Raw genomic sequence first — 27,378 nt, 5'->3', positions numbered from 1 at the left:
TAAGAAAATGTCTAATACTCAGAAGACTGGAACGCTGGTGCCCCCATCTGGTTCTGAGTGTAGCTGGTGGTGTGACAAGCCCTGCCATCCAGGAGAGCTGCCACACTTGAATGAATCTCGTTAGAAACCTGCACCTATTTATACGTGGCTGTGTGCCTCTGTTTTGCCATACGCGCCGCTTCACGTCACATACCCATAACATGCTAGGTTGACCAGTGGGCCCCTTCTGCCTGTGATTTGCGACATGCAAAACCACTATGTATACACTTACAGCAATTTGATGGCCCTGTGGCCTCTATTCTACTTCGTAACTGTTGGTATGCGTAAATCATTACAATCCGGCCTGCACCTGGCTGTAACTTGTGCTCAGAATATTGCACAAAACTAACTTTCCCTATCCTAAACGATGGTGCCGCTATACATGTTTGTCAGTTTGCCCATTTGTTAAGATAGAATAGAAGATCCAGCTGTACAAATCTATTGATTGCATCTCATGTACTGAGACATGGAAAAAATATGAAGCCTAAACCCAGAAGATATGATAATCAGTAATGCTAATATTATGACCATACCCCTCCCCCCCCTCCCCCCCCCCAGACTTCCCCAAACCAGATCTCCCACTACTCCCTCTACTGTGGTTCCTGTGGTACCTTCTCTGGGAACTACTTCCTGTACCTTGCTGGAATGTGTTGTTCTTTGGTGCCTACTAATGACGCCAAAGAGTGGCTGAAGGAGGCACGGCCACTGGTTCCCTGGGCTGTCTGCTATTCATATGTCCCTCCCTCTACGTGGATAGCCCCTTGAACACATCTTGCCCAATAAAGGTTACAAAGGAAGAAAACAAGAAGAAGATTCACGACAAGGCTCCTCTGATGTCCCTGGAGACGTCACATGCCCCACGCAGTTGGAATCTGAGCCAATGTTTGTGGATGTGGTTCCATCCCCTCTAGTGACAGGCAGTGATCCTGTGGCATGGCCAGTCCTCCTAGCTCCTTAATGACTAACTTGGCCAAAACTTCTTCAACGCTCCATAGTTATTTTGCATTCTGTCAGAACAGTGCTGGTCCTGAGAGGGCATCTGGAGGGGTCTTTACATTGGTACGTACAGATGGCATCCCCCTTTTGAACTTGTTAGAAGCAGTAATGATACAGTTGCAAATGACTTCAGAGTCACCATTTGCAATGTTTACGTGGCTCCAGACAGACCTTTTACTTCTGTTGAAGTGACCACATTAATCGAACAACCCCCACCCCTCCCCCTTTTCTCCTGCTTGCAGACTTCAGTGTGCACACCACTTCATGTGGTAGGAGCCTTCTAACCTTCTAATTGACTTGCTTCTCACAGACCAATGCCTCCTCAATGATGGTTCTCCTGTCCACTTCAGTGCTGACCAATGCTATTTCAGCTATCAATTGAATGATGTCTCCCCCCAACCTTGTGGCTTCGCTACAGTACATGATGACCTTAGTGAAAGTGACCACTTTCTGGTGATACTGTCATTTACTTGCCACTGCTGGACAGATCAGCTACCACACTGCACACTTTAGAGCCAACTGGCTTTGCATGCCTACGCTGTTATATTCACTGCCTCTCTGTCAGATTTTATTAATGAGGTTGTGCAAGGCGCCTTGGATACGATCATCCGCACATCTGGAATTGCTATTCCTCCTTCTACAAGTTCCATCCCCGCCCCCACTCCCACCCCATCGTTGACTAGTTCTGTGATGAACCAAAATCAACAGTAGCTGTGACATCCCTTGCAGACCAACCTGATCACTTTCAAGCAACTTCTTGCTAAGACTCACTATCTAATCAAACACAGTGTAAGAAGCAATGGTAAGAGCACTATGTCTCCTCCCTGGGGATGTATGCCTCTTCATCTCATGTGTGGGCTAAGCTCCGTAGTATTATGGGCCTCCAATGATAAACAGCTGTTTCAGAGCCTGTCCTAAAGAGTGCTCTTTGTATGGACTCATCAATTCTTACAGAACACCTTGCGACAGCATCAGCATCCTCTTCATATCCCGCTACCTTTCTACTGCAGAAACAAGAAGTTGAAGATATCCTCTTAGTCTTTACTCCCCGCCAAGCTGAGTCCTATAATGAGTCCTTCACTGACTGGGACTACTTCAGGCTCTTGCCTCATTCCATGAGACAGCTCCAGGCCTTGATTCAGTTCATAATCAGATGATCCAACACCTGAATGGTCCCCAAAGGCAACATCTCCTCAGGGTCTTCAACTTTCTTTGGCTCCAAGACATCTTCCCCTTGCAAAGGCAAGATAGCATAGTTGTTCCTGTCCTTAAGCCAGGCAAGAACCCAATGTCTCTGGACATTTACTGGCCGATTAGCCCAACTAACATACTCTGTAAGCTACTTGAAAGTACGGTTGCCCAAAGGTTGTGCTGGATTCTCGAATCTCAGGGCCTTTTCCCCCTATCAGTGAGGTTCCTGGGATGGACAATCCACAACCAACCATCTGCTTACATTAGAAATGGGAATCTTTTTTGACCTGCAGAAGGTGTATGACACCACTTGGCACCATTACATTTTACTCGTCCTCCCATGTCTGGGGCTTTTGTGGCCCTCTGCTGATTTTTTTATTTTTAAGTTTTTATCCCACTGCTTGTTGCAGGTTAGAGTTGGCAGTTTACTCAGCTCCCCACAAGTCCAAGAGAATGGCATCTGTAGGGCTCTGTGTTGAGTATCACTCTTCTCCTCATCACCATCAATGGGCCTATGATGGGCCATCGGGCACCCCTGCATTGTATGTCATCAAATTTTGCATTTGGTACAGCTCCAGCTCAGTCGCCTCTGCTGAATGCCATCTTCCAAGGTGTCAAGTGGTGGGCCTCTGCATGGGCTCTTTCCCATGGTTTCTAATTCTCTCATACAAAAATGCAGGTCTTGCATTTCTGCTGTCATACTATGGTCCATCCTTATCCAGAATCCTGCTGAGGTACACAGCACCTAGACGTTTCTTGGGGCCCCTTTTTGATAAAAGGCTGACTTGGCTGCCTCTTATTTGCCACCTGAAGACAAGCTGAATGCAGAAGCTTAAAGCTCTCTGCTTCCTTGCCAACACATCTTGGAATGCAGAGCATGCTACTGTTATCCATATTTACAGAGCATAGTTTCATCCCGACTGGACCGTGTTTGCCAGGTTTATGGCTCGGTGGTTCACTCAGCTTTGAAACTGTTAGACCCAGTCCACCGTCGTCGCATGCATCTGGCCACTGGTTGCTTTCAGATTAGTCCTGTAGACAGTCACCTCACCAAAGTGGGTATCCTCCCTCTGCAAATTTGACTGTACCAGCTCTTGGTCTTTGTGCAATCACTTTTCAACAATACTGTGACCATCCCACCTATCCCACTCCTTTTTACATATGAGAAGTGTTATCCTGCTGATTCCCGCCCTCTGGTGGTACTAAGAATTGGAATGTGCCTCGCTTCCTTGTTCATCTTGCGTACTCTCCTATGGAGGGTACCCAGGCCACAGATTAGGACTGATCTCTTCCAAAGTCCTAAAGTCTCAGTCATCCCCATGACCTTTCAGTGTCCATTATATCCTTTTCTTCAAGAGTTGCAGGGTGCTACCATCTTTTACACTGATGGCTCTAAAACTGTGGATCAGATAGGATATGCTTTTACATCTTCAATTGGTATGGAGCATTGCCAGGAACGTGTAGTGTGCTTATGGCAGAGCTGACATTGACAATGTTTTTGTGTACTGACTCAGTGAGCAGTCTCCAGACTATTGACCGATGCTATTCTTGCCACCCTGTGGTCTTTCCTATTGATGACCTCCTTGCTGACCTTCATCGCGCTGCCTGTTGAGTTGTCTTTCTGTGGGTCCCAAGTCATGTGGGTATCCCGGGCAATGAACTGGTCTACCATTTGGCTAGAGGAGCACTTACTTGCTTCCTGTTTGCTGTGCCAACCCCATATGTGGATTTGTGGGTTCACATGAGATCTCGGCTCGCTTGGAAATTGAATAACATCTGATGGGCTACTGCAAGTGTGGCACTCTTCATTCCACTGCTCCTCGAAGGAATCCACAGACCTCTGTCATCTCCACAACAGTCATACCAAGTTTAATGTGTAGTTGTCTTTTGTGTAATGAGCCACCCCCTCACATCATGGTTGTGAAGCCTTACAGACAATAGCTCATATCTTGGTGGAATGCCTGCTCCTTGTGGACCTCCATGCTAAGTATAGACTTCCAGACTCATTGCCTCTGATGTTGGCGGATGATTCACGGGTGGTAGAACAGGTCCTCAGTTCTCCTTGAAAGTGGTTTTTATTCTCAGTTATTACGTTTTAACTTACCTCTGGAGCAGAGCACGATGGTTGGGGATGGGATGAGATGGGACAGTACAGGACGTCTCCCACTATATGCTAGGTCTGGGGGATCCCCGGCACAGGACAGGACGTCTCCCACTATATGCTAGTCTGGGGGATCCCCGGCACAGGACAGGACGTCTCCCACTATACGCTAGTCTGGGGGATCCCCGGCCCTATCTCCTTGACCAGGATACTCTCTCATCCCTCTTTTACTCTGTTGTAATCACTTTTAGAATCCGTTTGCATGCTTTCTGGTTCACCCAATTTTCTATTCGGAGTGTTGCACTTTGTTGCGTGGTCGGCTGTGTTGAGTATAATGGATCAGGAGTGGGAAAGCTGTGGGTGGAATGTTTCTTGTTGCATGCAGAGCCCCGAGGCTGCCCACCTGCTGACTTCTCTGTTTCCTTCATCTAGCTCTTATTATTGATGGTACAAAAGATGTCCATTACAGTTTGAACCTTTTCGCTTTCACTGTCATGAATCCCCTGACTAGATCAAAAAACATTCTCAGTGGACGTCACTACCTCCGATGCACCACTCTTGGATCGAGGGACTGATGACCTTGTTATTTGGTCCCTTACCCCTTCCCTCCCCCCCCCCCACCCTCTACCCCCCTTGCCCTTCCACCAATGAACCAACCAATCAAGTAGTGTACTAGACTACCCTTTATGAAGCTCAGTTTCAATTGATCACTTGACAAGTTTTCCAGAACAGTACCAACAACTTTGTATTCTGGAGGCATTGTTTGTAACTAACTGCAAACTATATCAGTTTCTTCAGCATTAGCACTCAATGCTTACAAATCATGTATTAACTTATCATACTTAAAATAATTACTTTCAAAAATATTGTCATTTGGAGTAAACTTTACAGTCAGAGTCTTTCTTGATATAAATTTATTAGTCAAACCTTTCTACTCTAAAGTTTTGAGTTAATGAATACCACAAATCATAGGGAGTCTCCTTGTCATTGGCATACTCCCTGTCTGAAATTATTTGAATTATTTGTGACTTGCATCCTTATCCTTTCTGCCAAGTTCCCCTAGAAGAACTTTCTTCTGTGCAAACTGTTCAACTGTGTCTTGCTGGTTAGACTCTACCATTTGTGCAAACTGTTCAGCTGTGTCATGCTATGTAGACTCTACCATTTTGGTGTGTAGCTTTTCCATGAAACTCAATAATTCCACGTAAAATTGTTTCAATTCTAAATTTCCAATTATTAAAGTTCATACCATCAAGCAGTGGTACCCTATACTTTTCCACCTTCTGCGTCATGACTGTGAAGTATGTACTGAATTAATTAATTACTTTTTCCACCTTCCCCCCCCCTGCGGGTCCGTGGGTTAGAATAGGCCCGAGGTATTCCTGCCTGTTGTACGAGGTGACTAAAAGGAGTTTCACACGTTTCGGCCTTAATGTGATGGTCCCCTGTAGGTTTTGACCTCCATTCTTCAAAATTTTCCCAAAGAGCGAGCCAATTGGGGAAGGGCGCCTTCCAAGGTGCATTGTGTCCATTGTACATTGAGATCTTTAACCCACTTTCTCGTTGTCGCATTGCAGTCCTGCCCATTCTCCATCTCGTGGGTGAGGACACCTTCCTGGGTGGCTTTTTCATCATGCCCTATGCAGTGTCAATTTCTGCGCCGACGATGACCATGGACTTCTTTGCACCTGATACCCAGCATGGTAGCCAGTCCGTTGTGGTCTGGCCACCATGTACACTGTTGGTTGTAGACCCCTGATCACACAGGGATCGCTCTGCTGATGCCTGCGCCGTTAAGTCCCCACATATGCCAGGAGGTGGATGCCCATCCCCCTGGGGCATCGGGACTCCCGGCAATGGCCATCCAGCCGTGGGGCCTTTGATGTGGCTGGGTGGTGCCCGTGGGGAGGCCTCTGGTCAGACTGGGTGGCATCAGGACGGATGACACGCAATGAAGCGTAGTCCATCATCTCTTGCAGGTGGTGAAATACCAGCACTCTCTAAGTGATCATGAGCTCAATTCAATGCACAGAAGTACGACCCCAAATCGTTCCTCTCCCTGGCCACACCTTGGGAGGAACGTCAGGCTAATGATGACAGCGGATCTTCTTCGCCCCGGTACCTTGTATGTTCGAGAGCTGATGGGGAATCTTCCATGATGATGAAGCCTCAGTTTTTTGTTGAGCATTTAGAGGACAAGTTTGGGGAGGCGGAGGAATTGTCCAAAATGAGATCTGGGTCAGTCTTGATCTGCCCAGTCACAGATGTTACATGCTTGTGACAAGCTGGGGAATGTTTCTGTAACCATCACGGTCCATAAGAGATTAAATATCATCCAGGGTATCATATTTCACAGAGACCTTCTTTTGCAGTCCGACGATGAGCTGCGTGCCAATTTAGAGTGGCGAGGTGTACATTTTGTCCCGTGTGTCCACTGGGGTCTGAAGAACAATCAGGTTGCCACCGGTGCCTTCATATTGGCCTTTGAGGGTGATCAAGGTGATGGTCTACCAGTGTGATGTAAAGCCCTATATCCCTTTCCCTATGCGGTGCTTTAAGTGCTGGAAGTTCGGCCATATGTCTTCCCTCTGTACTTCCAGCGTCACATGCCGAGATTGCGGACACCCATCACATCCCAATACTCCATGTGCCCTGCCTCCCATCTGTGTCAGCTGCGGAGAGCACCATTGGCCTTGCTCGCCTGACTGCAGGATTTTCCAGAAAGAAAGGAAATCATGGAGTACAAGACCCTGGACAGACTGACCTACACTGAGGCTAAGAGAAAATTTTAACACCTGCATCCTGTGCGTATGACATCATTTTATGCCGCCGCTACAACAGTTCTAGCACCATCAGCTCTGCCAACACAGGTCACCTCTCAGAGCCGGAAGACTACACCTGCCCCCCTTGATCGTGGGGGGCATTTCCCTCCCTGTTGCTCCTGCACCACCTATTTCGGGAGCAACACCCCCCCCCCCCCCTTCCTCAACCATCCCCACTTGTAAGCCGGAGAGGCATAAGTCTTCTTCGGCTTCTGGCTTCTCTCGCTAGGAAGTGGTCCCTTGGCTCACTCGCTTCCCAGGTTTCTTCTAGTGGGAAAGACGACACCCACCAGTGTCTGAAGAGCCCAAAAGCAGCTGGTCGTAGGGCTTCACACTCATCCTCAGTCCCAGAAACTAAGCCAGTGAAGTCCTCCCAGCCAGGGAAACCCAAGGAACAGCAAGAAAAATCCAAAAAGAAAACCCCTAAGACCAAGGAAATTGCAGTGGCATCCACACCACCACTACTTACAAGCTCTGCGGCTGAGGATGGGGTGGAGATTTTGGCATCTGCTGAGGACCTAGATCTCGCCAGCCTCTCTGACACAATGGATTTAGACTGCTCAGGCATAAATCGGTGGCAGCAGGTGACTCTGAGGTGTAAACTGCCTCATTGAATGTTCCATGCCTTCCTAGTCTCACGATGTCATCCTCCAGTGGAATTGCGGCGGTTTTTTCCACCGCCTGGCTGAGCTATGACAACTGTTAAGCTTTACACTTTCTATCTGCATTGTCCTTCAGGAAACCTGGTTCCCAGCAATGCGGACTGGGATATTACAGGAACTGTAGCGACTTTAATCGAGTGTCAGGTCTCAGTTTGTAGTGAACATGTGACACTTCAAATCCCTCTTGAAGCTGTGGCTATCAGAGTAAGGACGATGCAGGAAATAACTGTGTGCAATGTATATCTTCCTCCAGATCGTGCAGTACCCCTGCATGTATTAGCTGCACTGATTGATCAACTCCCTAAACTTTTCCTACTTCTGGGAGATTTTAATGCCCATAACCCCTTGTGAGGTGGTACCAGGCTTACTGGCCGAGGCAGAGATTTTGAAACTTTGTCGCAATTCGACCTTTGCCTCTTAAATACTGGAGCCGCCACACATTTCAGTGTGGCTCATGGTAATTACTCGCCCATTGATTTATCAATTTGCAGCCCAGGACTTCTCCCATCTATCCACTGGAGAGCACATGACGACCTGTGTGGTAGTGACCACTTCCCCATCTTCCTGTCACTGTCCCAGTGTCAGGCACGTGGACGCCTGCCCAGATGGGCTTTGAACAAGGTGGGCTGGGGAACTTTCACCTCTGCTTCCACCGCTGAATCTCCCCCAAGCGGTAACATCGTTGTGATGGTTGAGCAGGTGACTAGGACAATTGTTTCTGCAGCAGAAAACGTGACCCCTTGCACTTTATGGTGCCTGAGGCATAAGGCAGTCCCTTGGTGGTCGCCGGAAGTCACTGAAGCAATTAAGGAGCTCAGCGAGCTCTACAGTGGCATCCTTCCCTGGAGCACCTCATAGCCTTTACATGGCTCTGTGCCCGTGTTCGCTACCTTATCAAACAATGGAAGAAGGAGTGTTGGGAGAGATACATCTCCACCATTGGGTGCCACACGTTGCCTTCCCAATTCTGGAAAAAGATCAAAGGTCTTTTCAGGTACCAGGCCTCAGCAGCTGTCCCCGATGTTACCACAAATGGCGAGTTATGTACCGATGCTAACGCGATTGCTGAGCACTTTGCTCGAGCCTCTGCGTTGGAGAATTACCCCCCAGCCTTTTGCACACACAAACGGCAGCTGGAAGGGAACATCCTCCCATTCACTACACGCTGCAGTGAATCCTATAGCGCCCCATTTACAGAATGGGAGCTCCTCAGTGCCCTTGCACATTGCCCCGACACAGCTCCTGGTCCTGATCGCATCCACAGCCAGATGATTAAACATCTATCATCTGACTAAAAGTGGCATCTTCTCGTCATCCTCAACTGGCTCTGGTGCAATGGCGTCTTTCCATCGCAATGGCTGGAGAGCACCATTATTCCGGTGCTCAAACCCGCTAAAAACCCACTTGATGTGGATAGCTATTATCCCATCAGTGTCACCAACATTCTTTTTAAGCTGCTGGAACGTATGGTATATCGGCGGTTGGGTTGGGTCGTGGAGTCACGTGGCTTGTTGGCTCCATGTCAGGGCTGCTTCTGCCAGGGTCGCTCTACCACTGATAATCGTGTGTCCATCGAGTCTGCCATCCGAACAGCCTTCTCCAGATGGCAACACCTGATTGCCGTCTTTTTTTACTTACGTAAAGCATACTACACGACTTGGTGACATCATATCCTTGCCACATTATATGAGTGGGGTCTCTGGGGAAGACTCCCGATTTTTATCCAAAAGTACCTGTCGCTCCATACTTTCCGTGTCCAAGTTGGTGACTCCTATAGCTCCATCCATATCCAGGAGAATGGAGTCCCGCAGGGCTCTGTATTGACTGTCTCTCTATTTTTTGTGGCCATTAATGGTCTAGCAGCAGCTGTCGGGGCCCTCCATCTCACCTTCTCTGTATGCAGACGACTTCTGCATTTCGTACTGCTGCTCCAGTATTGTAGTCGCTGAGCGGCACCTCCAGGGAGCTATCCACAAGGCACAGTCATGGCTTCCAGTTTTCAGCCGCAAAGTTGTGTGTCACGCACGTCTGTCGGCGTTGTACCGTTCATCCGGAACCCGCACTTTACCTTAATGATGATCCACTCACTGTCGTGGAGACATATCAGTTCCTAGGACTGGTTTTCGATGCTCGATTGACTTGGCTCCCTTTATCTTCGTCAGCTTAAGCAGAAATTCTGGCAGCACCTCAATGCCCTCCGTTGCCTGAGCAACACCAATTCGCTGTACGCTGCTGCAGCTCCACAGAGCCCTTGTCCAATCCCGAATTGACTATGGGAGTGTGGTTTATGGTTCGGCAGTGCCTTCAGCATTGCATTTACTCGACCCTGTGCGCCACTGTGGGGTTCGATTAGCGACAGGAGCTTTTAGCACGAGTCCAGTGACCAGCGTACTGGTGGAGGCTGTATCCCTCCACTGCAGATGAGACGTGCGAAATTGCTCGCCAGTTAACGCAGCACACATTCGTAGTTCCTCTGAGCAACCGAATTACCGCCTCCTTTTCCCGCCCGCGGCAGTTCATGTCCCGCATCGGCGGCCCAGATCGGGGCTAACGATTACAGTTTGCGTGCGGTCCCTTCTCTCTGAACTGGAGTCGTTCCCTTTACCACCTCTACTTGCAGGCCATTCATTTACACGTCTTTGGTGTACATCTTGGCTGCAGCTTCGTCTGGACCTTTTGCATGCCCCTAAGGAATCCGTTAACCCCGCCGCTCTCCGCTATCACTTCCTCTCGATTCTTGACGTGTTCCGGGGCTGTGAAGCGGTTTACACCGATGGCTCAGTGGCTGATGGTCACGTAGGCTTCGCATATGTTAATGGAGGACATACTGAACAGCACTCCTTGCCAGATGGCTGCAGTATTTTCACTGCAGAGGTGGCGGCCATATCTCATGCTCTTGAGTGCATCCACTCACGCCCTGGCAAGTCATTTCTCCTGTGTACTGACTCATTGAGCAGCCTACAAGCTATCAACCAGTGCTAGCCTCGCCACCCTCTGGTAGCGCCCATTCAGGAGTCCATCTATGCCCTGGAACAGTCCCACCGTTCCGTGGTGTTTGTGTGGACCCCAGGACAGGTCGAAATCCTCGGCGACAAAATTGCCAATGGGCTGGCCAAAAAGGCGACGCGGAAATCGCTTCTGGAGGTAGGCATCTCCGAAGCTGACCTGTGTTCTGTCTTACACCGCATGGTTTTCCGGCTTTGGGAGATGGAATGGCATTACTGCACACTCAACAAACTGCGTGTCATTAAGGAGACTATGAATGTGTGGACGTTGTCCATGCAGGCCACTCGCAGGGAATCAGTTGTCCTCTGCTGGCTCTGCATTGGACATATGTGGCTAACACATGGTTACCTATTCTGTCACGAGGACCCACGACAGTGTCGCTGTGGCTCTCAAATGACAATTGTCCACCTCTTGCTGGTCTGCCCACTTTTAGCTGCTCTGCGGCAGACTTTTAACTTTCCCAGCACCCTACCTTTGGTGTTGGGTGAAAATGCCTCCACAGCAGCTGTAGTTTTACGTTTTACCTGTGAGAGTGGGTTTTATACTTCCATGTAGGTTTTAGCGCATGTTCTTTGTCCGTCTGTGTCCTCCACCCTAGTGCTTTTAGGGTGGAGGTTTTAGTGTGTTGCAGAGTGGCCTGGCTTTTCCTTTTTATTCTCGTGGTTGGCCAGCCACTGTAATCTGCTTTCATGTTTTACTCTCTTCTGTTTCTAGCGTGTCTCTGTTGCTTTCTTGTCCTCTTTCGTTCCTTTTAGTGCTCGTTGCCTTCCCTTAGTTCTTGTGACTTTTCCTTTCTTTCCGTTTTGTGTTATATGTTTCATCCATTTTATTCTCACACTTGTGGCATTGTTTTATTAGAAACAAGGGACCGATGACCTCATAGTTTGGTCCCTCCTCCTGCCTTTAAACCAACCAACCAACCAACCTTTTTCCACCTTTATTTGTTGTACTGTAAAACCTGGAACTTGTGTCCATAACCTGTTGTTAATGCTAGAAATTACCAGGCATTTAGATAAGTAACATCAATTTATTACATATCACAATAACAATTAAAACCACAGTGCAGCCATGAAAACAAGATACAGACAGAAGAGACAAAACAAGTATTGTCGTACATGAATTTTTTCGTTGTTTGAAAACAGTAGCTGGTTCTTTTGGTGTTTTTATTTGTGCTCAGCCAGCTACATTTTCTAGGGAAAAATGTTGAGTAGGTTCTGTGGCTAGTTCTCAATTTATTTAGTATTTTATGTCATGACTATGTTATAGTTTTGTTTAATTGTGAGGGAAGGGCTTTAACATGCATTTAGACATACACACTCTCATGGATGATTTTTATTTTCCATTGCAGTATGTTGTTAAGCAACCATTGCCAGACAATCTTTCAAGCATCTCATGTGTGTTCATGGTCCGTTGTCCCAACAAGATTGCTTACAAGGAAAAGCTTTATTCTCACTGATGTTTAGTCAATATTCTGCAAGAGTGCTGAGAACCATGCTTTTGAGTGCTCTGAGATCATCATCATCATCATCATCATCATCTTCAACAACTACAACAACACACGAACTTGTCTTGCAGCATTCTTAAGTGTTGATTGAATCATACCTAAAGTTCACTCTTCTGGGTTTCTTCCGTGCTAATTTTATGGATACACCTTTGGACAGTACACTACAGTCCAGAGACAGGTAGTGCTATTTTCATTGTTTTCTACAAGAAATGGCTAGCAACCACAGTTTAGTCAATAAACAGCCGCCTTAAGTGAATTAACAGTCTAGTTAAAGGTTGATTAACTCTCTTCAGTAAATTGATTCCTTAGGATGGATAGGATGTGTGACAGCTGCGTACGGACGCAGGAGGAGCTGACCACTGTTCGCGAACAGCTGAGCGTGTTGATGGCCGCGGTCAGCCGTCTTCAGGCTGCTGCCTTGGAGTGTAGCGGCAGTGGGGAGTCTGGTGCGTCGCAAGGTACACCCCAGGTGTTACATGCTTCACCCACTGTCCCCGCTGTCGAGACATCTTCGCGGGTACCAGGCGCGGTTGGGCCACTCTCTTCCCAGGGGGAGTGGCGGGTTCAGCGGCGTTGGCGGCGCACAAGGCGGAGGGTCAATGTGGAGGCTGGCCGTGTGGCATCGCCCGCTCTGCCTGTGAGTGGACATGTGGCTGCTCCTTCAGCAAGGTCCGAGCAGGCACACGGGGGGAGGGGTTTATTAGTTATTGGGAGCTCCAACGTTAGGTGGGTGATGGAGCCCCTTAGGGGAATAGCGAGAAGGTCGGGGAAGAAGGCCAGTGTTCACTCTGTCTGCTTGCCGGGGGGTCTCGTCCGAGATGTGGAGGAGGCACTACCGGCGGCGATAGAGAGCACTGGGTGCACCCGACTGCAAATTGTTGCTCATGTCGGCACCAATGACTCCTGCCATCTGGGTTCAGAGGTCATCCTCAGTTCGTACAGGCGGTTGGCGGAATTGGTGAAGGCGGAAAGCCTCGCTCGTGGGGTGAAATCAGAGCTAACTATTTGTAGTATAGTTCCCAGAACCGATCGCGGTCCTCTGGTTTGGAGCCGAGTGGAAGGCTTAAACCAGAGACTCAGACGATTCTGCGGAGATCTGGGGTGCAAATTTCTCGACCTCCGCTATCGGGTGGAGAAATGTAGGGTCCCCCTGAATAGGTCAGGCGTGCACTACACGCCGGAAGCGGCTACAAGGGTAGCGGAGTACGTGTGGAGTGCACATGGGGGTTTTTTAGGTTAGAGAATCCCCTCCCTAGGCCCGACAAGACGCCTCCTGAGACGCGGCAAGATAGGAGTAGGCAAAATGCAACAGGAAATAACAATATTAATGTGCTAATAGTAAACTGCAGGAGCGTCTATAGAAAGGTCCCAGAACTGCTCTCATTAATAAACGGTCACAACGCCCATATAGTACTAGGGACAGTAAGTTGGCTGAAACCAGATGTAAACTGTAATGAAATCCTAAACTCAGATTGGAATGTATACCGCAGAGACAGGCTGGACAGTGAAGGGGGAGGCGTGTTTATAGCGATAAGAAGTGCAATAGTATCGAAGGAAATTGACGGAGATCCGAAATGTGAAATGATTTGGGTGAAGGTCACGGTTAAAGCAGGACCAGACATGGTAATTGGATGTCTATATAGGCACCCTGGCTCAGCAGCTGTTGTGGCTGAGCACCTGAAGGATAATTTGGAAAATATTTAGAGTAGATTTCCCCATCATGTTACAGTTCTGGGTGGAGATTTTAATTTGCCGTATGTAGACTGGGAGACTCAGACGTTCATAACGGGTGGCAGGGACAAAGAATCCAGTGAAATTTTTTTAAGTGCTTTATCTGAAAACTACCTTGAGCAGTTAAACAGAGAACCGACTCGTGGCGATAACATATTAGACCTTCTGGTGACAAACAGACCCGAACTATTTGAAAAAGTTAACGCAGAACAGGGAATCAGCAATCATAAAGCGGTTACGGCATCGATGATTTCAGCCGTAAATAGGAATATTAAAAAGGGTAGGAAGATTTTTCTGTTTAGAAAACGTGACAAAAAGCAGATTTCAGAGTACCTGTTGGCTCAACACAAAAGTTTTGTCTCAAGTACAGATAGTGTTGAGGATCAGTGGACAAAGTTCAAAACCGTCATACATAAGGCGTTAGATGAGTATGTGCCAAGCAAGATCGTAAGAGATGGAAAAGAGCCACCGTGGTACAACAAACGAGTTGGAAAACTGCTGCGGAAGCAAAGGGAACTTCACAGCAAACATAAACATAGCCAAAGCCTTGCAGACAAACAAAAATTACGCGAAGCGAAATGTAGTGTTAGGAGGGCTATGCGAGAGGCGTTCAATGAATTCGAAAGTAAAATTCTATGTACTGACTTGGCAGAAAATCCTAAGAAATTTTGGTCTTATGTCAAAGCGGTAGGTGGATCAAAACAAAATGTCCAGACACTCTGTGACCAAAATGGTACTGAAACAGAGGATGACAGACTAAAGGCCGAAATACTAAATGTCTTTTTCCAAAGTTGTTTCACAGAGGAAGATTGCACTTTAGTTCCTTCTCTAGATTGTCGCACAGATGACAAAATGGTAGATATTGAAATAGACGACAGAGGGATAGAGAGACAATTAAAATCGCTCAAAAGAGGAAAGGCCTCTGGACCTGATGGGATAGCAGTTCAATTTTACACAGAGTACGCGAAGGAACTTGCCCCCCTTCTTTCAGCGGTGTACCGTAGGTCTCTAGAAGAGCGTAGCGTTCCAAAGGATTGGAAAAGGGCACAGGTCATCCCCGTTTTCAAGAAGGGACGTCGAACAGATGTGCAGAACTATAGATCTATATCTCTAACGTCGATCAGTTGTAGAATTTTGGAACACGTATTGTGTTAGAGTATAATGACTTTTCTGGAGACTAGAAATCTGCTCTGTAGGAATCGGCATGGGTTTCGAAAAAGACGGTCATGTGAAACCCAGCTCGCGCTATTCGTCCACGAGACTCAGAGGGCCATAGACACGGGTTCACAGGTAGATGCCGTGTTTCTTGACTTCCGCAAGGCGTTCGATACAGTTCCCCACAATCGTTTAATGAACAAAGTAAGAGCATATGGACTATCAGACCAATTGTGTGATTGGATTGAGGAGTTCCTAGATAACAGGACGCAGCATGTCATTCTCAATGGAGAGAAGTCCTCTGAAGTAAGAGTGATTTCAGGTGTGCCGCAGGGGAGTGTCAGAGGACCGTTGCTATTCACAATATACATAAATGACCTGGTGGATGACATCGGGAGTTCACTGAGGCTTTTTGCAGATGATGCTGTGGTGTATCGGGAGGTTGTAACAATGGAAAATTGTACTGAGATGCAGGAGGATCTGCAGCGAATTGACGCATGGTGCAGGGAGTGGCAATTGAATCTCAATGTAGACAAGTGTAATGTGCTGCGAATACACAGAAAGATAGATTCTTTATCATTTAGCTACAAAATAGCAGGTCAGCAACTGGAAGCAGTTAATACCATAAATTATCTGGGAGTACGCATTAGGAGTGATTTAAAATGGAATAATCATATAATGTTGATCGTCGGTAAAGCAGATGCCAGACTGAGATTCATTGGAAGAATCCTAAGGAAATGCAATCCGAAAACAAAGGAAGTAGGTTACAGTACGCTTGTTCGCCCACTGCTTGAATACTGCTCAGCAGTGTGGGATCCGTACCAGATAAGGTTGATAGAAGATATAGAGAAGATCCAACGGAGAGCAGCGCGCTTCATTACAGGATCATTTAGTAATCGCGAAAGCGTTACGGAGATGATAGATAAACTCCAGTGGAAGACTCTGCAGGAGAGACGCTCAGTAGCTCGGTACAGGCTTTTGTCAAAGTTTCGAGAACATACCTTCACCGAAGAGTCAAGCAGTATATTGCTCCCTCCTACATATATCTCGCGAAGAGACCATGAGGATAAAATCAGAGAGATTAGAGCCCACACAGAGGCATACCAACAATCCTTCTTTCCACGAACAATACGAGACTGGAATAGAAGGGAGAACCGATAGAGGTACTCAAGGTACCCTCTGCCACACACTGTCAGGTGGCTTGCGGAGTATGGATGTAGATGTAGATGTAGACAGTGGTTACTCCTTCTTTTAAACAGTTATTTCATCATTTCACATTGCTTTGTAATTTGCAGACAGCTCACTACCTTCAATACTTCTGCTAAGATGGGGGCTCCTCCATCTTTTGGCTTGTGGTGTGATAGGGTAGCTACTCACTTGCAGTGTAATTGCTTTCAAAACTCTAGTGAAATACTTCATCCATCTGTTCAGACTATTTTGTTTATTTTTAATCAAATTTTCCTTTTTGTGATTAAATACTGTTATTTTGTGTCTGTATTTTTGGGTTCTTCCTTTAATTTTCTTCTTTTCTTCCTATGGTAGGCTAAATGTTTTTCCCTCTCTCTCTCTTTCTTCCTGTGGCTTTTCTATTTTCCCTATGTACGTACTTATGTTGCTTATCTTCTCTTGCTTTGTATACTACCTGATTAGATCTTGTATTTTGTCATAAGCATTTCAATTTTGCTATGTTTTTCTGTTCCACACTCAGCATCATACAAGTCTTCATTTGTAACTCTCCTTGATAAGCCCAGTATTTCATATGCCATTACCAGAACAGCATTTTTAACAGAGTTCCATTCTCTCTTGATATAATCTCTACAGTCATCTGTAAAAGATACTCGAACTATAGACCTGTCTTTCAGCTGTTGTATTTTCCATGCCTTTATTTTTGTGCTGTTTCCCTTTGCAACCATGATAAGTTTCTAATGATTAACTCCCAAGACAGAGCACACAATTCCCGTATAAGACATCCATCTTTTTGATAGCAGTACATGATCTATTTGTCTTACTTTATACAGTCCAGATTGTTACAGGTCTTTTTGCAGACATTCTTCCTTGGGGAAACTGGTACTTTCTGCCTTGAAATGTTTTTGGCAGTGAACTGTGTAATTCTCAGACCATAACTGTTAGTTTCATCATGCACATTTACCTTACCAGACACACTGTTGAAAGCTTATTTCTTGCTCAATTGGCATTATAATGACAAAGGACTGTTTGAGGTCGTATCTAGTTTCTTTATCACAGACCACCTACCATTTGCAGATCATCATAAAAACAATCTGTCACATCACGTGATTCTTCTATTGGAGAATATACACTATTTGATCAGAAAGTATCTGGGCATCCCTATGTAATGTGAAATTGACCGTTAGAAGTACAAGAGAAGGACCTACCAGTATAAAAGAAGAAGGGGAGTATTGTGTTGCCAGTAGAGAAGCAGGAACAGCAGAATGGATCGGTTAGATGACATGAACTAGTGATTGGTTGTCAACTGATTAGCAAATTGATGATGGACATTTCATCTCTTCTAAAGCTGGCCAAGTTAACTGTTGGTGATGTAATTATGAAGTGGAAATGAGAAGGAACAACCACAGCTAAACAAAGACCAGGCAGACTTCATATACTGAGGGACAGGGACAATTATATATTCCAGAGGGTGTTTGTAAGAAATCACATTAAATCAGCAGGAAGAATGTTTCATGAGTTCCAAAGTGCTGCCAGTTATCCTGCTACCACAATGACTATGCACGGGGAGCTAAAAAGACGGGTACATATCTGTGTTCATTGCTAATTGACTCTTGAGGTGGTGTAAAGAGTGATGCCACTTGACAGTGGATGACTGGAAACAAACAATTTCAAGTGATGAATCATGTTATATCTTGTGGCAGTCCAATGAAAGGGTTTGGGTGTGACAAATGTCTGTAGAACATTACCTGCCATAATGTGTAGTGCCAACAATGAAGTATGAAGTATGTAGGAGATGGTGCTATGCCATGGGGTATTTTCGTGGTTAGGGTATGGTCCCCTTATTGCACTGAATGCTGCAGGATATGAACGCATTTTACCGCATTGTGTACTGCATATTGTAGACAAACAGTTCATTATATTTGCATGAAAATGCATCCTGTCATAAAGCAGCAGTTGAGTGTCAATGGTTTGTGGACAGTAGCATTCCTAAAAGGGGCTGGCCTGCCCCAAGTTCCAAGCTGAACTCAATGGAAAACCTTTGGAATGAGTTTATAACATCGGCTTCACTCCAGACTGTGGTGTCCCGACTTTTGTGGTTTTGACTCTTGAGGAAGAATAGGCTGTCATTCCTCCACAAACATTCAAATAAGTCATTGGAAGTCCCTCCTCAATCTGATACAAAGGCATAGGGTGGACAGACCCCATGTTAAGGTCCACTAATAAGTGCCTGATACTTTTGATCGGATAATGTATGTTTATGAATGTCATATCAGTTTCCTTTTGATACATAAAGTACATATGCTTTCGTTATTTGAAGTAAAAGCAATAACAGGTCGAAGCATGCTTTGGGCTCTTTAAACCTTAAGCTATGCTTCCTTCTCTCCCCTCCTTTCATGAGTAATGTAGGTAGAATTTCTGCTTATGTATCTCTCCATTTCCTGAGCTACAATAACTCTTCTTCAGCATTGTTGTACCAATACTGTCCGTAGCTTTTGTCTGCAATGAGGTACAATCATTCCATATACCAAATTTAAGCATAGTTAAGTTTATATTTCTCTTCCTTGCCACGGATAGTCTATGTAAGGACAGTCTGACTTTCCTCGTATTCATGACGGTGGACATTTTACAAGAAAGGTGTATGAACGCTGTGCTCAAACTCAAAAATGAATGACTAGGCTTTCATTTCTGGGATAGCTTCCCATAAAGTGTTGATAACAAAGTGTATAAAGCCTTCCCTTGTCCTGTGTTGTAGGATACACTTCTTGTGGCTCTTCAGTTGAGGCCACCCTAGCAAGGGTGACCCTACCAGTAGCCATACTATTGTCAACTTACACCCAGGTTCTGCATAACACACAAGCTTTGTTGCCCAACACTGAAGATGCCTTTGATAAGGTGGTGTCCCTTAGTGGACAATGAAAACTTGTTGGTCTCCCTTAGTGGACAATGAAAACTTGAGTAATGTCACCTCAACAGTTCATTCTGTTCTTGACCTTTGCACATGAAGTACTCCAGTTGTCCTCTTTAGTAATTGCAAAGATTTTTTATGGTTGGCTGATGTAGTACATTTAAAAGTCCAACACTCATTACTATTTAATTTCTTGGACTTACCAGAGGAGTAATTAAGTGTACCATGCCTCCCCCCCCCCCCCCCCCCCCCCCAATGAACCATGGACCTTGCCGTTGGTGGGGAGGCTTGTGTGCCTCAGCGATACAGATAGCCGTACTGTAGGTGCAGCCACAATGGAGGGGTATCTGTTGAGAGGCCAGACAAACGTGTGGTTCCTGAAGAGGGCAGCAGCCTTTTCAGTAGTTGCAAGGGCAACAGTCTGGATGATTGACTGATCTGGCCTTGTAACACCAACCAAAACGGCCTTGCTGTGCTGGTACTGTGAACGGCTGAAAGCAAGAAGAAACTACAGCCGTAATTTTTCCTGAGGGCATGCAGCTTTACTGTACGGTTAAATGATGATGACGTCCTCTCGGGTAAAATATTGCGGAGGTAAAATAGTCCCCCATTCGGATCTCCGGGCGGGGTCTACTCAAGAGGACATTGTTATCAGGAGAAAGAAAACTGGCGTTCTACGGATCGGAGCGTGGAATGTCAGATCCCTTAATCGGGCAGGTAGGTTAGAAAATTTAAAAAGGGAAATGGATAGGTTAAAGTTAGATATAGTGGGAATTAGTGAAGTTCAGTGGCAGGAGAAACAAGACTTCTGGTCAGGTGAATACAGGGTTATAAATACAAAATCAAATAGGGGTAATGCAGGAGTAGGTTCAATAATGAATAAAAAAATGGGTGTGTGGGTAAGCTACTACAAACAGCATAGTGATCACATTATTGTGGCCAAGATAGATACGAAGCCCACGCCTACTACAGTAGTACAAGTTCATATGCCAACTAGCTCTGCAGATGATGAAGAAATTGAAGAAATGTATGATGAAATAAAAGAAATTATTCAGATAGTGAAGGGAGACGAAAATTTAATAGTCATGGGTGACTGGAATTCGAGAGTAGGAAAAGGGAGAGAAGGAAATGTCATAGGTGAATATGGATTGGGGGGAAGAAATGAAAGAGGAAGCCGCCTGGTAGAATTTTGCACAGAGCACAACTTAATCATAGCTAACACTTGGTTTAAGAATCATAAAAGAAGGTTGTATACATGGAAGAAGCCTGGAGATACTGACAGGTTTCAGATAGATTATATAATGGTAAGACAGAGATTTAGGAACAAGGTTTTAAATTGTAAGACCTTTCCAGGGGCAGATGTGGACTCTGACCACAATCTATTGGTTAGGAACTGTAGATTAAAACTGAAGAAACTGCAAAAAGGTGGGAATTTAAGGAGATGGGATATGGATAAACTGAAAGAACCAGAGGTTGTAGAGAGTTTCAGGGAGAACATAAGGGAACAATTGACAGGAATGGGGGAAACAAATACTGTAGAAGAAGAATGGGTAGCTTTGAGGGATGAAGTAGTGAAGGTAGCAGAGGATCAAGTAAGTAAAAATACGAGGACTAGTAGAAATCCTTGGGTAACAGAAGAAATATTGAATTCAATTGATGAAAGGAGAAAATATAAAAATGTAGTAAATGAAGCAGGCAAAAAGGAATACAAACGTCTCAAAAATGAGATCGACAGGAAGTGCAAAATGGCTAAGCAGGGATGGCTAGAGGACAAATGTACGGAAGTAGAGGCTTATCTCACTAGGGGTAAGATAGATACTGCCTATAGGAAAATTAAAGAGACCTTTGGAGAAAAGAGAACCACTTGTATGAATATCAAGAGCTTAGATGGAAACCCAGTTCTAAGCAAAGAAGGGAAAGCAGAAAGATGGAAGGAGTATATAGAGGGTCTATACAAGGGCGATGTACTTGAAGGCAATATTATGGAAATGGAAGAGGATGAAGATGAAATTGGAGATACGATACTGAGTGAAGAGTTTGACAGAGCACTGAAAGACATGAGTTGAAATAAGGCCCCGGGAGTAGGCAACATTCCATTAGAACTACTGACAGCCATGGGAGAGCCAGTCCTGACAAAACTCTACCATTTGGTAAGCAAGATGTATGAGACAGGCGAAATACCCTCAGACTTCAAGAAGAATATAATAATTCCAATCCCAAAGAAAGCAGGCGTTGACAGATGTGAAAATTACCGAACTATCAGTTTAATAAGTCACGGCTGCAAAATACTAACACAAATTCTTTACAGATGAATGGAAAAACTAGTAGAAGCTGACCTTGGGGAAGGTCAGTTTGGATTCTGTAGAAATGTTGGAACATGTGAGGCAATACTGACCCTACGACTTATATTGGAATATAGATTAAGGAAAGGCAAACCTACATTTCTAGCATTTGTAGACTTAGAGAAAGCTTTTGACAATGTTGACTGGAATAATCTCTTTCAAATTCTGAAGGTGGCAGGGGTAAAATACAGGGAGTGAAAGGCTATTTACAGTTTGTACAGAAACCAGATGGCAGTTATAAGAGTAGTGGGGCATGAAAGGGAAGCAGTGGTTGCGAAGGGAGTGAGACAGGGTTGTAGCCTCTCCCCAATGTTATTCAATCTGTATATTGAGCAAACAGTGAAGGAAACAAAAGGAAAATTCGGAGTAGGTATAAAAATCCATGGAGAAGAAATAAAATCTTTGAGGTTCGCCGATGACATTGTAATTTTGGCAGAGACAGCATAGGACTTGGAAGAGCAGTTGAATGGAATGGATAGTGTCTTGAAAGGAGAGTATAAGATGAACATCAACAAAAGTAAAACGAGGATAATTGAATGTAGTCGAATTAAGGCAGGCAATGCTGAGGGAATTAGATTAGGAAATGAGACACTTAAAGTAGTAAAGGAGTTTTGCTATTTGGGGAGCAAAATAATTGATGATGGTCGAAGTAGAGGATATAAAATGCAGACTGTCAATGGCAAGGAAAGCGTTTCTGAAGAAGAGAAATTTGTTAACATTGAGTATGGATTTGAGTGTCAGGAAGTCGTTTCTGAAAGTATTTGTATGGAGTGTAGCCATGTATGGAAGTGAAACATGGACGATAAATAGTTTGGGCAAGAAGAGAATAGAAGCTTTCGAAATGTGGTGCTACAGAAGAATGTTGAAGATTAGGTGGGTAGATCACGTAACTAATGAGGAGGTATTGAACAGGATTGGGGAGAAGAGAAGTTTGTGGCACAACTTGACTGGAAGAAGGGATCGGTTGGTAGGACATATTCTGAGGCATCAAGGGATCACCAATTTAGTATTGGAGGGCAGCGTGGAGGGTAAAAATCATAGAGGGAGACCAAGAGATGAATACACCAAGCAGATTCAGAAGGATGTAGGTTGCAGTAGGTACTGGGAGATGAAGAAGCTTGCACAGGATAGAGTAGCATGGAGAGATTCATCAAACCAGTCTCAGGACTGAAGACCACAACAACAACAGCAGTAACAACAATTAAGTGTAATGCTTTCCTGACATGTACCATTCACAGGGACATTGTTAACATTGGCTTAGGCATGTGTAATTGTTCTGAAATTTCTCTAATAGAATGTGTGAATTTATGGACCCCCTAAAATTATGTTTCATTTAAACTCCCAGTTATCTCCTTGACTCATCTCACAGATCGCTCATTTATCACAGTGAAGTGTAGTGCCTGCACTTATTATCCATTGTTGATTAGCATGATTTCACACAGAGGGAAAACACTGTGATGCATAGACATGATTGACAATACAGTGTATATAACAAAACAAGCAGCCCCATTTCTGCCATAGTGTTAAACAACCTGCCCACTAACAAACTGGATGCACCTACCTCAGACCATTTGCCTGTTATCTCTTGAATTTAATGGTAGATGTGGCAGCTGTAGAAAATGGGAAGGAATTTGCACATTCATTTCCAACTCTCCCCCCACCCCCTTGCCCCCCCCCCCCCCTGCCCCCCATAGCCTCAACCTTTTTGTTTTTGTGTCCCTCCAGCTGTGTGTGTATTTTGAAGTATTTACATTTCTTAGGGATCTGGAAAGATCAAAAGTAGCAACATAAATTTGTATAATTTCAATTCTGTGGTGTGCCAGTGAAAATAAAAGTGATGTAGCTTATGATATTTGTGGATAATTATTTCATCTGCTTCAGTTTATACCCACGTGTTGTGAAATTTCGGTAGGAGTCAGTTTTCATGTGTAATGATAGACAGTAGAATGTTGCCATACAACTCGTGTACATAATTTAAAGGTAAAATAGGAATGCTTCTTTTGCAATGAATCACTGTCATATCACCTGCTACTGATACTACTCAAGGTCAAATACAATCAGCTGTCATTCTTATACGAGCACTATAAGATTAGCTTCGGTAACCTTTGCTTCAGATTACACCCAGTTTCAACTTATTCTATCTGTTATCTAATGAATGGACTCTGATCAGTGGAATCTGTGCGTGTAATATCCTGTACCATTAAAAAGGAAACCAGAATACACATTCATGAAAGTTGTTACACCTGTGGGGTTTGTTGTTTTTGTGATGTGATTTAATCTGAAGTACAGTTTCATCAATGAAACTCACATATGTTGAGGAGGTACATAATTATTAAAGGGAATATTCTTGTGGGAGCAAAAAACATTTACAGTAAGTAAGGTAATAACAAATGTAAGACTTGTGTGTCAAAAATCTGTGTTAACGGAAATATTTTATAGTAGGCCTACAATGCATTGTGTGTTCTTTGCTGCAAATGATATAAGTGTTTTGATGTTCACTGCTGTTTGTTTGCAGTGTTCTAAAGTAGCTCTGAGTAATAATTTTGTAATGTTTATACACAGATCAGCTTGTGTGCACCTTCTTATCCATTTTGCTTGTACATGAATGATGTTTTTTCCAGTCCTGATCAGATATTATAAGTGCAGTATGATATGTTTAAGGAAGATAGAGTCCAGACTATAAAAGCGTTGTGTAAGTTTCTTGTTTACTGTTGTCATTTAGGCCAGGCTATTTCATACAGAATATTATGCAATACCTACAAGAACACTCATAAAGATGGTCAAAGTTAAGTTGGTAAATACATGAGGAGGAGCTTACGATATTAAAGAATTCTGGGCAACTTGATATAAAAGTTTTTCTGAAAGTAACTTTTTTGACATTTGTGGGAAGTGTAACACAGCACATAAAAGCTGCTATTCATCCTCATACTTGTAAAGAAAATTATACAAGAACAGCTAAATTATAATCATGTCACCTATTCTGAAGGCACCAACTTCGTTAATAGTGAGCTTCCAGGTGTTCAGCTGAGTTTTTCCATTTTCTGCTCAATATTTTGACAACTGAACCAGCCATCTTCTTTAGGTGTTGCAAGTTTTGCTATTATGTTTACTCACTACCTTGACTCGAGCCAGGCAGCGAGTACACATAGCAGCAAAGCTCTCAGCACCTGAAGAAGATGGCTGCGTTGGTCATCGAAATATTGTGCAGGAAATGGCACAACAACTCAGCTGAACACGTGGAAGTTCACTATCAATCAGTCACTCTGAGAAAACCTAAGAAAGAGCACCAACATTATGTTTGAATCTACTAATGCTTGCCACTTGCCATTGTTGGACAAGATGTGTTACTACATTTTTTGTATCCAATTCATTTCATATCCTGCAGTGTTTCATACCCTGTGTGATCTATTGAAAATATGTGTGTGTGTGTGTGTGTGTGTGTGTGTGTGTGTGTGTGTGTGTGTGTTTGTAAAGTGGGGTGCAGCAGGGCAAGATGGGGCAGTATGTACTTAACTTTTTATTGGTTAGTAAGTGGAAAGTTATTTTTTTTATATGTTTCAGATGTCTGAAGTCGCAAGAAGATTACAAAGAGCAGCTATTCGCCTGGTGTTTAGGGTGTTGGAATTAATTGTATCAGGATTTTTGCAGTTGGTTTATCATGGGAAAGGTGAAGTAGTTCCTCCCATTAACAACCTGTTGCTTTTAGAGCCTGCATCCACACTTGCACTGAAAATAAGAACTAGAAAGGTATTTTGACAGTCTGTATTCCTTATAAAAATTCCCATTAATTGCTATTTGAGAGTAATAAATTGGGAAGTACTTTTATTTTACGCTATAAAGAAATTTGGTTCTTTGGTATGATTATCCATAGATGAAACTTAGGTTGTTGATACTGTTTGTTTAGAAATAAAAATGAAGTGTCAACTAGATCTAATATTCAATAGCTGACTGTTAAATCAAAGGCTTCATTTGTTGATGAATGAATGGCAAGAGAAAGGAGGTAAGTAAAGTACCATAGAACAAAATTGTACCTACTCCTTTTTTGCGTTTGTGTTATATTTCCTGCAACTCAGATTTACCTGTGATTAACATCTACATCTACATCCGCATCAATACATCTACATCTATCTATACCTACATCTGCATTAAGGCAAGCCATTGTACAGAGCACTGACAAAGGTAATGCATACTAATGCTAACATTTTTCTCTTATGTTCCATTTTGTGTACTGAACAAGGGAAAAATAATGACTATCTGTATGCCTCTGTACATAATCTAATGACTCTCTTCCTCCTCCTCCTCCTCTTCTTCTTCTTCTTCTTCCTCCTCCTCTGATCTCTACGTGAGATATACAATGGTCACAAAAGAATGGGCACCCAGCCTTCATTAAATACAGGCTCTATAACTTCTGCCCCTAACCCACCATTGCCCTCTTTCTAAAAACATGTCTGTTTCTTTATGCATACCCTTTGATGATGCTGAAGATTAGATAGGTAGATCACATAACTAATGAGGAGGTATTGAATAGAATTGGGGAGAAGAGGAGCTTGTGGCACAACTTGACTAGAAGAAGGGATTGGTTGGTAGGACATGTTCTGAGACATCGAGGGATCACCAATTTAGTATTGGAGGGCAGTGTGGAGGGTAAAAATCGTAGAGGGAGACCAAGAGATGAATACACTAAGCAGATTCAGAAGGATGTAGGCTGCAGTAGGTACTGGGAGATGAAGAAGCTTGCACAGGATAGAGTAGCTTGGAGAGCTGCATCAAACCAGTCTCAGGACTGAAGACCACAACAACAACAACTTGATGATTTCAACTATTGGCAAATTTAATGCTTTCAGTTATTGGCAAATACAAGTGTAACACAGTATGCATATTATTTAGAAGTACAATATTGTAGGGGATAGTAGGGGAAGGTGTGAACTAATAACTCATGTAAACTAGTAAAACAAGTTTCCTTCACTTCACATCTACCGTCATAAATTTTTATGTCATCAGTCTACTGGTTTCTGTCTATAAGGACCAGCTTCAGATCTGCAGTAAAATATACACATACAACTAGCAGATACATCTTAAAACAAGAAAATAGACTGTTATGAAAAGTATTACTGACATACTTGTGCATTTGTGCGTTTTAAATATGACGACTCATACCTTTTTTATAAAAACATGTCCTAATATACTGGAGCCATAGTGGCATTGTCAAACATATATAAATCATAGTAAACACAGTAGTCATCTTGTCAGCAGCACTGCTGTTCAAAACAAGTGTTAGTAAAAAATATAACCTTTGGTTTTAGATTGCTTCCCATAAAAAAGTCATGTTGCCACTGTCAGTTTTACATGTCAACAGCTTGGAAAAAATTTCATCTCCAGAACATGCTTAAGAAATATGAACTTTTTTTGGTGTTTGAAACTGTTGTTTTGGTTTTGCTAGTATTTTTTTTGCACAAATTGTCATAGCAAGTTAGAAAAAATTGAATGTGTGCAAAGTACTGACATTGCTATCATCAGTGAAAGTGAAGAAGAATTACAGGATCTATCAAGTGGAATGAGCAGTCTAGTGAGTTTAGGCTGTGAAATGAGAGTAAACAGAAGAAAGAAAAAAATAATGAGAAGTAGCAGATAAGAGAACAGGGAGAAACTTAAAATCAGAATGGGGGACCAAGAAGTAGATGAAGTTGAGGAATTCTGCTACCTAAATAGCAAAATAACTCGCAGTGTTTCCCCCTC

At 44.0% G+C, this 27,378-nt stretch overlaps 1 protein-coding gene across 4 annotated transcripts in view; it reads left to right on the top strand.

Moving 5' to 3' along the window:
- Nucleotides 1-27,378, top strand: part of LOC126161723 (fatty-acid amide hydrolase 2-A) — a 223,739-nt gene that overhangs the window by 4,884 nt on the left and 191,477 nt on the right. For 3 of the 4 annotated variants that reach the window (XR_007534948.1, XM_049917759.1, XM_049917760.1), the window contains one exon: nucleotides 25,204-25,389. Coding sequence is in view for 3 of the 4 variants with exons in the window: in XM_049917759.1 (XP_049773716.1) it covers nucleotides 25,204-25,389 (186 nt within the window). In the remaining variant the exon portion in view is untranslated. Of the gene's footprint in view, nucleotides 1-23,992; nucleotides 24,014-25,203; nucleotides 25,390-27,378 lie in introns of those variants that run through there. The other variant, XM_049917761.1, reaches the window with a different exon arrangement.

This window comes from Schistocerca cancellata, chromosome 2 (genome assembly GCF_023864275.1).
Source record: "Schistocerca cancellata isolate TAMUIC-IGC-003103 chromosome 2, iqSchCanc2.1, whole genome shotgun sequence".
NCBI lineage: Eukaryota > Metazoa > Arthropoda > Insecta > Orthoptera > Acrididae > Schistocerca > Schistocerca cancellata.
Note: the sequence above shows the minus strand (reverse complement) of the source record. Positions and strands in the feature narration are given on the sequence as shown.